Consider the following 14,420-nt stretch of genomic DNA (forward strand, 5'->3'; position numbering starts at 1 on the left):
TTCTCCTACTGTAAAACCTGCCACAGGTCGGGGAAGAAAAGGGGCAGTTGTCCTTTATCCAATTTGATTTGAGCATCAGTTGTCATGGGAGTAGTGAACTAATTAGAGAACCCAAGTAATATTAAGAAGCACAAAAATATTTTAAAACGAATGTTACTCTCTCATGACGTAGAGGAATGTGCTTAGGGAGAATAAGCCAAATGGAAGGGTGATTCTTTGTGAATTATTTTACTATAAATGTTATTTGTCCCATCTTGTACTTAACAAAATGTTAAGCATCTGCAAATACATTTTCCTCAAGCAGGATACACGGACCATTTGGAAGACTAAAAATGGAACCATACAGAGCAGGAGGAAAGTGGCTCTAATGGGGAAAATGACTTATATTAAAGCAATGTTTCCCAAAGCATAATCTCCAGAACACTCTTTCCCCGGGATGTTAACGGGTCTTAACAAGGGTTTCATGGCAAATAGTTTTGAGAAATCCGGGCTTCAACAAAGATAAACTGACTTTTTAAACTATTGTACTCCTCCAAATCCTTAGTGTGCTCTTAAAATACCACAGTACGGTGCGACAATAGACTTTGAACTGTAGCATTTCTCAACTTGTTTAACACAATGACTATTTTTCTCCATCTGTATCTCATACACCTGGTTTGTGAATCATTCTTTGAGCATATGCACTGGATTAGAATTTCATCCACCTTTCATCAAAGGTGGGGAACAGATAGGAAAGTGTGCCAAAGGAAGAAAGAAAATAGTAAATTTGATGCAAGCAGCAAATAGGGTGGCTGTATGGAAGTTTGCGGTGAGTGTCACAGCTCTCTTCTTATGCAAAACACTAGTAATGCCACATATTAAAGCCTCAACCCATGGCTGTCCTATAGTGGGGTCAGAGGGATCGGCCCTGCCGACCACATCACTAGCCCACAACATCACTGCAAGACTTCTCCCACAACGCAGTGATGGTGCTTCTGAGAATGAGAAACAGGACTCCAAAAAGTACAGGTTTTGGACGTTTATTAAGACTTTTCCTTGTACACAACCTGTACTAAATCGCATGGGTGTTGAGGCTTCTTATAATGAACAGAATCACAGATACACAGGAAAACCGGAAGGAGGTTGGAGGAAGCCTGCATTTAGCAGAAACTGTGGGGTAAAGATGAATTCTGTAACTCACAGTTAGATAAACTCCTCCCAAATGGAGTGTTAGAGAAAAGTGGGGATCCACAGAGTGGTTCGTCTAGGATAATGGCATGGGGTAATAACTCTAACTCACATCACAATATAGGAGGGCTGTTTTCCATGGACCCTGGCTACACTGGGCATAATACTTGCAGATATGGGGGACTGGTGGCATCAGTGGGCCTGGATTTATGTGTAATTCTAGTCTTTCTTGCTTGGGACACAGCATTTTGTGAAGAAAAAAACACGAATATTTTTCAGCCCCAGGACTGTGGTTTTTAGTCTCTTAGCATATGGGGGTGGAGGGAGGGACGAGCTTTATCCCAGAAGCAGCTCTTGGTTTTCAATGGATGTCCTATTTTCTTCCTAAGGCTTTCCAGCTGCATTGACTTCAGGCATGAGGAGGTCAAGTGATTCATTCAAGCACCCAGTGAAACAGACCAGCTGGGACTTGAACTTGGGGACTTTGCCAGCGCATATTCCTTGCCCTAGTCAGTCAAGCGCTCTGCTTCCTGGTTCAGCTGCCTCCGTGTTTGCACCACGCAGCTCGCAAGCTGTGTCTGCCGCAGCCTGTCCTCCGGCTGTCTCCGCTCAGGACTGGAATCAGAAGCGTGTTACAGGTCAAGTCTGAACGTTCTGGCAGCGCATGCGAGGCAGATTGCTCCATGCCTGCTCAAAGCATACAGTGTCTGGCGAAAGCCAGATTGAAGATAGCTAAATTCACATGCCAAGATTCCAAAAGGAAAAACTTAGCTCACATTTTTCCCTTGCACGGGGATTTTTCTTCCCCTCCGTTCTCCCCTTTTCTTTTTTTTCCTTTCTGAAAAGGGAATCCCCATGTTTACACATTGAAATCCAAAATGCACAAGTGGTCAGTTCACAGCTCTGTGACCCATGAACATCTGTGGCCTGGGTGTTCCTGGGAATCAGCAGTGCTGGGAGCTGGGAGTCAAGCCCGCCCACCCTCTGCAGAAAGGAATTCTCAAGTGAGTGAAACTGTCCGTGAGCGGGTAGCCCTCGGGCCCAGTGCTCCTAGTTCTGCTTTTCCAGGGGCATGTCTGCACTCGACTTCACCTGGTTTTACGAGCTGCATATGACTTTCTTTTTTTGGGATGGGGCCATCTGAAATGCCTCACAGGAAGTAGGACATGAATCTTCATTTTGCCTTTAAGAAAAATAAAACTCTACAATCTGAGATGGGTAAACTCGGTCTGATCTGTTTATCTAGAAACATGAACCTCTCTGTGTCCTTTCAGGAGAGAGAAAAATCTAGAGATAAACATATTTACTTTGACATCTCTCTCTGAGGACTTATGCGAATGAAAACCAATAGGGCCTCCTGTGGGGAAGGGGACCCCACAGCCACCAGCCTGAGGAGAGCCACATGGGGAGGGGACTTCAGTGTGGCAGGTGGCACTGGGTGTGGCTGACTGTGCCTCCCTGCCACTGTAGGTTCTAGGACAGTAGATGGACCCTGACTATATCAACATCTTAAAGTTTTAATTTGGTAGATACTCAAAAGTTAATCAAACCCTCAATGGAAAAAAAGTGTGTGATGAATTTGCATCTCCCATCTGGACCTTGAACCCCTCTTCTGTAACTGAGGGAATGGACTAGGTAACTGCTGAGCCCCACAGCCGCTGTAAGGGTCTGTGATTTCAGGCTGGCTTTTCTCCTACTTGGAGGTTTGTTCCTCTGCTCTAACTTTTCTGCTGTGATCTTGGTGTAATGGGCTGCATTGTGTCCCCACAAAATTCATATGTTGAGGTCCAACCCCCAGAACCTCAGCATGTGGCTGTAATTTGAGATAGGATCTTTTAGAGGTAATCAAGTTAAAATGAGCTCTGTAGCGTGGGCCTTAGTCCAATATGACTGGTGTCCTTATAAAAAGGAAATTTGGCCCAGCCAGCGTGGCTCAGTGATTGAGCGTTGATCTATGAACCAGGAGGTCACGGTTCCATTCTTGGTCAGGGCATATGCCGGGGTTGTGGGCTCGGTCCCCAACATGGGGCATGCAGGAGGCAGCCAATCAATGATTCTCTCTCATCTTTGATGTTTCTATCTCTCTCTCCCTCTCTCTTCCTCTCCAAAATCAATAAAATTTTTTTTAAAAAAAGAGGAAATTTGGACTCAGATATGAGCATGGCAGAGAATAGTCCTTGTGAAGAGAGAGGGAGGAGCCAGCCATGGACAGGCCAAGGCGAGAAGCCTCGGTGGAAATCAGCCTGCTGACACCTTGATCTCAGACTTCGTGCCTCCTGCACCGTGAGAAAATAAATGTTTATTGTTTAAGCCAGTTTATGGAACTTTGTAATGACAGCTCCCGTAAACTAATACACAGGGTCACACCACAATGACTTGTGTGTGAAAGAAGTTCCATGTGTTTTCCTTAACAGACTCTTAATCTTGATTTTAGCTAAAATAGTCTTTTCTTTTGCAGAATGTTAAAAATACTTTTTTTAAAAAAAATCGGTTTGTCATCAGATGTGAAGTAAATCATTTTAGTAAAATGAATCCTCTTTCTTTTTACTTGAAGGGAATTTCACAATTTTGATCCACAGAACAATTTTTCTGAATGGCTGTGGCTCATCATTTTGCCTTTTACGAAATACTGCCAACATCTATAAAATTAATCTAAAGCCAAATAGTTCACTGGGTCAACCCACAGGTAACAGGACAATTTATAAGGAACTTCAGACCAAACAAGCAACTCCAGAGGGGGTGTAGTCCAGGTTTTGTTTAGTACTTTTGCCTTTAAAGTTCATGCAGAGTCAAACATCACATGACTGGGCTACAGAACAACAAATTGAGTGATAAAGAAAGGTAACCATGCATCATTTTGCGGTTTCAGACTCTCAGAGATTCTTACTTGAAGTAAAGCATGTGATGACCAAAATGGATTTCTCTTTCATTTCGTACCAAGATTTCTATTCTTTTCATCTACAAAGTAGTCACGTGTATTTGGTATGTAGTTGGAATTCAGTATCCAGAAAGCAAGGGGATTTCTCTCTCTGTAAGCTTCCTTTGATGCAGCAGTGAGATTTCTGAGGGACAGCATTTCTGGATCAAAACAGCTCACTTGGGAGGTGAGGATCACCAGCTTTTGAGGCTCCACACATCTGAGAAAGAGATCAGCAGGTGGCACAACCCTGCTTTCCCCGTCATGGCCAACTTGCTCAGAGGTTGACACCTAACCAACCGGCGGGCACAGCAATCCAGTCAGCAGCTGTTTAGTGATTTATATACACAATGAGATGAATGAAAGACTAGCTTAATTTTTTCAGCCAGTTTTGTTTTTTTTTTGGTGTCATCTAATTGTAAGAATGAGAGTCTACAGATTTTTAAAAATACATCTTTCTAAAAAATGACATCTTGAAGAAAAAAGCTTGGCCAATTAAAGAGACTGAGCAACTGCAGGCACTTTTATTCCAGGTATCCACAGAATGGAAAAAAATGTCAACTTATTTATATTCATTTATTTACATGGGTAATGAATAACTTAAGGAATACTTCATCTCAAACACAGATTGCTTTTATTTCAGCTCAGCTCATGTTTCAGTCCCATATATATTTTTCAGTTTCCATCAATGTCAAACACCATTTTTTTTCATTCTTCTTTAAAAAAAAAAAAGATTTACAAGCACTTTTACGGCACTCAAGGAAAGTGGGCTGCAGGTTCATAATAATAATTTTCCTTTTAAAAAACATCCATCAGACCAAAATAAAATCATTTTAATTAACTCCTTCCTGAGTAACTAAAACCTTGGAATGTGCTGAAAGGTTATAATAAATAAGGCAGTCAAAGATCAACCAGCTTAAAATGTATTTTTTAAATTAAACTATGTAAAATGTACAATATATTTCATGAAGTACAAACTGTGTTGGGCACAGGGCCAAAGAAATGTTGTCATGTGTGCCAAATATACTGATGAAGTGCTTTGACTTTACGGGCCTAAAGGCTGTTTGTTGCGACAAAATAACATTAAGGCCCTGCAAGTCAGTCAGTCAGCATCTTTTGTTGTGATGCTATAATGATCACTGCTGACAAATGCCTTTGAACACACAGGCAGAAGTGCTCCTGTGAACTTGAACTCAGAGATACGTTTGTCAAATGGCCAATTGTCCCACTGTCCTGACGAGAGCAGAGACCTCTCAGCCAACTCAATTGTATTTTCAGAGGGTGAGGTGGCACAGTGTGTAAACTAATTATCATTCTCTCTATGCAGTTTCATAGAAATGGCTCACAACGTACCAGGCGGCGTTCTTGTTCTTGTTTTGAGAAGCGTAACTGTTCTTCGGGTTGCTTTTTAAAGTATATCTAATGGCAGGGCTCTGGGCTCTCTAAATGGGACAAAGGATTCTTCCTCTTCTCTTAGAATTGACCACAGTTCTACATTCCCCTTAATCACTTCGCTGCCCCAGTTCTCTGAGGCCGAAAGGAGGCCCACGAGTGGCCAAATGCTGGACTTTGTGCCTCTGCGGTCCCAGCCTTCACTGGACTCCTGCGGGTGGGGCCTTCTTAATGCATCTCATGATAAAGTAGCTTTAGTGCACACTTGACAGGTTCCAAATGACTTGCTTTATATCTTGGCAACTGTCCAATTTTAGTGAACAGAAAAAAAACACAATTCTATAGAGACTTGTTGGTTTCTGAAAGGTAGAAAATGTGTAGCTTGTGTAAAGTCAGAGTCTTATTTACTATTAACTATTCCCAACTCACACTCTGCTAGTGCTCTTGAAGGGCTGGCTCTAGGGGAGAAAAAGTGAAGGAGATAAAATTTGTGGCCTGTGTCCTGCCCACCACCACCACCTGCACCCCTGCGTCTCAGCCTAGGAGAACATGGGTTTTTCAGTGGAGGAGGGGCAGTTAAAGACGAAAACATCTCAGAATCTAAGACATAGGATTCTAATGACTGAACCCAGGCCTCATGGATAGCTGGCAGGTGATGGGAGTGGGATGAGGAGGAGATATTTTGGAGACAGGATACTGCCCGACATCTACTCAGATCGCTTGGGGAGCAGACACCTACTCATAAAACTGGCCAAGCCGTCTCTTGCCCAGAAGCTCTTGCTTCTCCTCTTCTTGCTATCTTAGGAGGGTTCTCAGCAGTGAGCTGCTTCCAGAAGAAATGGGACCATAGTTTCCCTGCTACCTGCACACAACTCAGGATCCCCTTTTACCAAAAACAGGCACCTCTTAAGGGACTAGAAGGTGAAAGATACCAGCTACTCTGAGACCCCACTGGCCAGGGGTGTGCCTGATAGATGGTGCATTGGCTGTGGTCAGACTTAGAACTTCTACTACGGGTTAAATGTCAGAGCCAAACCGGTTCTTGGGTACACAGTTAAAACAATGCTGGGGAGAAATTCCCTTCATACTTGGTGCAAATTCAGGGCTGTACCCTTTTCCTAGGCCACACGACCTCCAGGGCAGATTTGTCTTGCCTACACTCCTCTATACCCAGCAGATAAATTCTTTTCCCTGCCATGCTACTTTGAAATCTGTCAGAATGGTGCTTGGACATGGAATGTCTGAATGGAACTTGCCATGCACTTTGACCTTGCGAGATACTCAAGGCTCTGGGCTGGATGGGGGTGTGGCACAAGCTGACTGGCCCCTTCAGAGATAACAAGTGCGCTGCTCTTGATGAAAGTGTCTCCTGAGATGGACCAGAGGCAGAATCCTGCCCATGTGGGTAGAGACCACTAACCCAGGGGCATCCTCTCTTTTGAAGTCCTGATCTGTCCTACCTTCTCCTCTTAGGTCCTTCTGGAGTGGATTCCCTGGTCTCTGAAGTGGTTTTGTATTTCTAGCGAAATATACAAGTCTGGATGTTTCCTACCACTGAGGTAATGTTTCTACAAGTCATCTTATAAATGGTAAGTTATTGGGCTATGGGCTATATTTCCCCCCTTCTCTCATTGAACTAGAGGGAAAAAGCTATTTTATGATGAGATGCCTTGTGATGGAGTCATCTTAGCATAAGAAGGAGCCCAGGAGCCAGAAAAACACAGAATAAAATTAAACAAATAAAACCCGCAAAACCGGGCATCTCCCAATGACCCCCAACCTGTGGGAATGTTTTGTTCTTTTTAATGCAGCCGAGCATTAATTTAGTCCCTTCAAGATTTTTCTTCCCCAAACAACGACAACACATCTTTCTGGAAAAGAGAGATAAAGCCACTGGAAGCAACACAGGGCTGGCAGCATCACCTCTTATAAATATCTTCGAGCCACTTCTCGTCATCCTGTTCCTCGTCGCCAATGGGCTCCTCGGTTTCCAGCGGGGATGGGATGAAGAACTGGGGCCTCAGAGGGGGCTGGCTGACCTGCGATTTCAGTCCGAACTTGCGCTTCAGCAGGTGGAACTGCTCTTTGACGTAGTGGTAGAACTCGTACTCGTACCTCATTCGCTGGTAGAGAATCTGCACGGCCTCGGGGGAGGGGACAGTTTTCCTCACGGTCACAGTCATGTTTCCAAGTTTCCTGTGCTCTGCAAAAGAACCGAGGTGCACATGAGCAATCGTCTGTGAGGCTTTAGCTTAAAAGGAATAATGGTGAGGCCTTGTGTGACCTGCATAACCCTGGCAGCTCCAAAAGAAACTCAACAGACAAGGAATAGAAGGGAAATGCGTTTCCAACAATATTTGGAAAGATTTCACCATATTCTAGGTATTAGGATCAACGTTAGTGGACGGAACATAAACGAACATCCTTTTCATGAGCTATGCAATTTGACCACAATTCAATTGTTAACTCAAGTTATACTTTCTTTGAACAGCAAAAATCTACCCATTTTTTCATCTTTTATTTCCTGTTATATCTGGAAAGGGTGTTGCTTTCAGAAGGAAGCACAGACAAAAGCTGTCTCCCCACTTTCTAATCATCTTGGTTTTTTATCTTGAAATATTGACAACTATGAGTGATAATTTAATTTGATGCAAACCCACTTGCATTTTACTACTCCAAAGGCATTTGTCAAGAAAAACAAAGGAAAGACTGTTAGATTCCTTAAATGCAATTGTACATTTTCAGTGGTTATTTTTTTATAGTGGTAAAATATATAACTAAAATTTGTTTAATTTTATATTGATGCTGAATAACATGTTATATATGTGATATATATATATATATATCAAAATTTTAACCATTTTAAAGTGTACATATTGGTGGCATTAATTATATTCAGAATGCTGTGCCACTGTCCCCACTATTGCCACATCCTTTCATCACTCCACACAGAAACTCTGTACCCATTAATTGTTAACTCCCTATACCCCTCCTCTACCTGCTCCTCATTCTGTCTATGAATCTGCCTATTCTAAATACGCATATAAGTAGAATCATACAATATTTGCCCTTTTGTGTCTGGCTTTTTCACCTAACATAATGTTTCCAAGATTCATCCATGTTGTTGCATGCATCAGTACTCCATTCCTTTTTATGGCTGAACAATATTTCATTGTGTGGTTAGTTATACCACAATTTATTTATCCATTTATCCATTGATGGCCACTTGGGTTTTTTCTATCTTTTCATTATCATGAAAAGTGGTGCTATGATCATTTGTGTATGAGTATTTGTTTGAGTCCCTATTTTCAGTTCTTTTGGGGATATACCTAGAAGTGGAATTGCTGGCTCATATGGTAATTCTGTTTAACTTTTTGAGGAACTACCAAACTGTTTTTTCTCAGTGGCTGAACCACTCTACATTGTATGAAGATTCTAATTTTTCCAAATCCTCTTCTACAATAGTTAGTTTCCATTTTCTAAAAAAATTATAGCCATTCTAGTAAGTGTGAAGTGGTATCTCATTGTGGTTTTGATTTTTCATTTCACTAATGACTAAAAGTGCAGAACATCTTTTTATGTGCTTATTGGCCATTTATATATCTTGTTTGGAGAAATGTCCATTCAAGTTCTTTGCCTTTTTTGAACTGGATTATTTAATTTTTTTATTGAGTTATAGGAGTTTTTTATTTACATATTCCAGACATTCTACATATATATCAGGTATATGATTTGCAAATACTTTCTCTCATTTTGTAGGCTGTCTTTACCCTGTTGACAGTTTTCTTTGATGCACAAAAAATTTTACTTTAATTAAGACCAATTCATCTACTTTTTCTTTTGTTACCTATACTTTGATGTTATATTTAAGAAACCATTGCAAACTCAAGAACGTATAGATTTGCCATGATATTTTCTTTTATCATTTTATTTTATTTAAAACTTTTGTCATCAAATTTGATAGGCACATTATTTAGTGATTATGGCTCCAAATGCCTGTTTCCAAAATCAGATTCATGCAACAGGACAAAAATGTCATTTTTTTCTTAATATATTTTATTGATTTTTTACAGAGAGGAAGGGAGAGGGATAGAGAGGTAGAAACGTGGATGAGAGAGAAACATCGATCAGCTGCCTCCTGCACACCCCTCACTGGGGATGTGCCCACAACCAAGGTACATGCCCTTTACCGGAATTGAACCTGGGACCCTTGAGTCCGCAGGCCGACACTCTATCCGCTGAGCCAAACCAGTTAGGGCAAAACTTGTCATTTTTGAGGATATCTGAGATACTTTCTGAAACTTCCAATAGAAGTGCTAAAGAAGGAATTTTAAAAAGTTATCTGAGTAGTAACGGCTTCATTGAAATAAGGATATTGCTTTTCAAATGGAGTCTCTTAAAAGGCATAATACACATTTTGATATATCAGTTCTAGAATTGTTGTTAAAGAACTTAGCATAGTCTTTCCTAAAATAGGTTTGTGAGAGAACATTTTATAATGTCTGTCTTCTCTGCTATAGATATTAACTGTAGCTAATCTAAGGCAAGCCATGTTCATAGGCTTTAAATATAGACATCCCCTTTGTGTTTTTAAAATCCAGAGTTTAAAAACATTATAGTAAAGACAAACAAGGCACAAAAAGTTTTAAGTTAAACATTGAGAAGCACAAGAAAAATATGTCCATATTTCTCATGTCCATATTTCTACAATCCTTCTTGGAGCACTCTAAATTGTGTGGGGTTCTTTTTTCTCACATCAGAAAAAATAAAGATTGCTGTGATTTTAGAATATATCCCACCAAAATTCAGATGTGCTCAAGTCTCTCCCTTCCTATAAAATAAAAGGCTAATATGCAAATCGACCGAATGGTGGAATGACCGGTCGCTATGATGAGAACTGACCACCAGGGGGCAGACGCTCAATGCAGGAGCTGCTTCCTGTGGTCAGTGTGCTCCCATAGGGTGAGCACTGCTCAGCCAGAAGCCACAGCGGCGGTGACAGGAGCCTCTCCTGCCTCTGCAGCAACGCTAAGGATGTCTGACTGACAGCTTAGGCCTGCTCCCTGGACATCCCCGGAGGGCTCCCAGACTGTGAGAGGGTGCAGGCCAGGCTGAGGGATCCCCTCGAGTGGATGATTTTTGTGCACCGGGCCTCTAGTCTTAAATAAAACCCTGGTCTCCATGTCCCCTTTCTTATTTTATCTTCTTTTTCTTTGCTCCATCACAACCAAACTTCTAAAAGAGTTATCTGAATTTGTTATCATAAAATTTCAACTTATACACATGACTGAACTCATCAAAGCCTGGTTTATGTTCCCTCAATACCCCATTCAAATTACTCTTGCTTCCTTGCTGATAATTCAGTGAGCATTTCTCATGACTTCTATCTCTTCTTAGCATGACATCACAACACTGTTGGTCACAGGCTCCATCTTGAAACTAGCTCTTCTCTGGCATCTGTAATAGCATTTCCCTGGTTGTCCTGGTCTCCTGCTGATTGTCCCCCTTCCGTTCTCTACATCCAGTCCTCTTTTCCTGCCTGTCCTTCAAGTGCCAGTACTTCCCAGGATTCTAGTCTAGTCTTTCTCCCTTCTCCCTTCTTTATTCTCTGAGTGATATCATCCAATCCTCTACCCTTTAGTTTTCATACCACTGTGGACACAAAACCAAAAGTTTATATAAAATAATTATAGCTTTTCTGTCCTTTTGTTTTTCACAGAGCTGACACATTTAATAGGAAGGTTAATGATATTGCCAGAGGGCTATGTCATGGTCTGAAATAGGAGTGCTGCTGGGTGGGGGTAGAAGAGGGCATAGAAGGGATGAATGGAGATGGAAAAAATAAAATAAAAGAGAAATAGAAGAAGCAGAGACTCAGAGTCAACCAAGATTGATGGTGAACACCTATTATGGGTTTGGATTATGCACATCTGAATGTTATTTTATTTAATACTAGAGGCCCGGTGCACAAAAATTTGTGCACTGGGGGGGGGGGGGGGGGGTCCCTCAGCCTGGCCTGTGCCCTCTCGCAGTCTGGGACCCCTCGGGAGATAATGACCTGCTGGCTTAGGCCTGCTCCCGGGTGGCAGAGGCCAGGCCCAATCCCTAGGTGCAGCCCCTGGTCAGGCTCAGAGCAGGGCCGATTGGGGAGTTGGGGCGCCGCCCCCTGTCATGCACAGAGCAGGGCGGATGGGGAGGTTGCGATGCCACCCCTAGTCACGTTCAGGGTAGGGCCGATTGGGGGGTTGGGGCACTGCCCCATCACACTCAAGGCAGGGTCGATGGGGAGGTTGTGGCGCCACACCCTGCCACGCAAAGAGCAGGGCCGATCAGGGGGTTGGGGCGCTGCCCCCTGTCACACACAGAGCAGAGCCCATCAGGGGGGTTGAGGCTCCGTACCCTGTCACACACAGAGCAGGGCCCATCAGGGGTTTGGGGAGCTCCCCCCTGTCACACACAGAGCAGGGCCAATCAGGGGGTTGAGGAGCTCCCCCCTGTCACGCACAGAGCAGGGCCAATCAGGGGGTTGAGGAGCTCCCCCCTGTCACGCACAGAGCAGGGCCAATAGGGGAGCTGGGGCACCACCCCCTGTCACATACAGAGCAGGGCCCATGGGGGGGGGGGGGGGCGTAGTTGAGGCGCCACACCCTGTCACACTCAGGGCAGGGCCGATGGGGAGGTATGGCTCTACCCCGTCTCACATAGAGCAGGGCCCGTGGGGGGGGGGTTGGGGTGCTGCCCCCTGTCACACACAGAGCCGCAGGGCTATCAGGGGGTTTGGGCGCTGCCCCCTGTCACGCTGATCCCGGTGCTGGGAGGCCTCGCAGCTCCGCTGATCCCGCCCGGCAGGGTCACAGATCCGGGTCCCAGACCGTGGACAGCCTTGCCTGCTGCCGCCTGCCTTCAGTATGCAAATTAGCCGCCATCTTGTTGCTTCAGGGTGGGGGTCCCCACTGGGGTGCCTGGCCAGTCTGGGTGAGGGGCTGAGGGCCGTTTTCAGGCTGGCGGGCTACTGGAGCTCCCAACCTCTCCTTTTTTTCTTTTTTTTTTATTCTGGCATTTATTTACCTTCTATGGCTGTCACTGGAGCTGAGAGCCGGCTTTCTCTCTGAGGCTCGGCTGAAAGCAGGTTTCTGGCCTTTGTTTTCTGTATTTGAAACAATGTTGCGACTCCAGCTCTGAGATCCCGGCTGACTGACAGGAGCTTTCTGGGCTTTTGTTTATCTTCTGTAAATGTTACTATGTTTCCAACTGAAGCTCAGAGGCCGGCGGGGAACGTTGGAGTCCTCTGTCACTGAAGGAAGCAAGCCTCCCTGTTCGCATCAGCTGCCTGGCTGCCGGCCGCCATCTTGGCTGACAGTTACTTTGTATATACTCACTGATTAGCCAATGGGAAGGGTAGCGGTCGTACGCTAATTACCATGTTTCTCTTTTATTAGTGTAGATTCCCAATAACCCTGTGAGGGGTCATGACCCCTCTTTTGCAGATGGGGAGATAAAAGCTCTGGGAGATTAAATGACTTACCCAAGATCACTCAGCTAATAAGTAAATGAGAGAGATGGAATTTGAGTCCAGATTTGCATTCATGTTGAGTTTCCACTCACTAAATACTGGGTCCTAACCAGTGAAGCTTTCATAAGCCTGTAGAAAATGATCCCCTTCATATGGAAAGACTAGAGGGCAGTTTGCCTTGTAGTGTTAGTAGAGAATTTTTCAAGTCACATTTCGAAGACATATGGTTATGTGTCTTGCTGTACAATCATCAGTGCTATGGAAAAGTCATTCCATGGCTAAGTATTTTTGTAAAACGCCAGACTTTCCCTCCAAACAAAACAAAATTACGTGAGCTGTGGAACCCGTCTCTCTCCAGATTGCCATAATAGCAGCTCTACAGGAAGTTGTTAGGGTTTTTTGGAGGCTGTTATTATTTCAGCCACAAAACAATCATGCTTTAAGAATCTATACTTATGATTAGCAGCCTCGGAGAAGAGAAGTAGCCCTCGGTAGGTGAGCATGTACCGTAGAATGTAACAATCAAGAAGTGAAGCCCTCATCCCAGGAGCATCTTTGGAAATGAGCAGGAACTGAGCGTTCAAGGGGCCCATGCCTTTTGTGTGCACAGGTGAGCATTTCAAAAGGAAGAGACAAATACAGAGCTCCTTCCACCCAGGCAGGATGGCAAGCACACAGCCTGAGATCTGACTGGCAGACTGTGTTATTTGGCCTGTGTGATATTTTTTTAGAATTTGACTTAGTTGTTGCAAGACTTGGTCTATTTCACATGGAAATCTGGATTTCTGGCTTCTCTCAAAGTGAGGCAATATTCTTCTGGAGCTGAGTATGGCTGTCCCCCTGAGAGAGGCCAGCTTTCTCCATTCTGTCTCCAACTCCAAATGTCAGTTCATTCTTTTATGTTACCTGCCTGGCTGCTACATAAATCCGAGTTTTATGTTTCTGCTCTAAAGGTTTTGAAATTCTGGGTTTCATAAATTTAAGAGTAAGTGCTTGGTGTCAAAATTAAGGCTTCAGTTAGGCTTCACTCGTATGTCCAATGTCACCTTCCTTTTTTATCCCCTGAAAATTTTTATTGAATAACTTTTCTGTGCTGACACAGGAGTTATAAGCAGTGACTAGAACATTATTGTCAGCATCATAAGTATTTTTGAGGACTGTGAGATAGCTAATATGCATTTAATCCTCAGAAAACTCCCCAATGAGGTGGGTTCTCTTATTATCACCATTTTTCAGATGTGATACTGGAAGTTAGTAACCTGCCCAAGGTCACACAGCTGATATGTGGAGAAGCCAGAAGTCAGGTCTGAAACAGTCAGACTACTGAGCCCAAGCTCTTTACTCTTCATGCTGCTTAAAACCAACCTCTGATCTTTCTATTTTAATTGCAAAATAAAGATTGTTTTTCCATATAGACATGTCCAAAGTCAG

At 43.5% G+C, this 14,420-nt stretch overlaps 1 protein-coding gene across 4 annotated transcripts in view; it reads right to left on the reverse strand.

Moving 5' to 3' along the window:
* Positions 1 to 1,024: 1,024 nt before the first annotated feature.
* Positions 1,025 to 14,420, reverse strand: part of UST (uronyl 2-sulfotransferase) — a 264,274-nt gene continuing 250,878 nt past the window's right edge. For 2 of the 4 annotated variants that reach the window (XM_070417499.1, XM_070417498.1), the window contains one exon: positions 5,781 to 7,679. In XM_070417499.1, coding sequence (XP_070273600.1) covers positions 7,430 to 7,679 — 250 coding nt within the window. In that variant the 3' untranslated portion in view covers positions 5,781 to 7,429. Of the gene's footprint in view, positions 1,783 to 5,780; positions 7,680 to 14,420 lie in introns of those variants that run through there. The other 2 variants (XM_070417497.1, XM_070417500.1) reach the window with 2 other exon arrangements.

The sequence above is a fragment of the Myotis yumanensis genome, unplaced genomic scaffold (genome assembly GCF_028538775.1).
Source record: "Myotis yumanensis isolate MYYU_CA2020_CCGP unplaced genomic scaffold, mMyoYum1.0.hap1 SCAF_6, whole genome shotgun sequence".
Lineage (NCBI taxonomy): Eukaryota > Metazoa > Chordata > Mammalia > Chiroptera > Vespertilionidae > Myotis > Myotis yumanensis.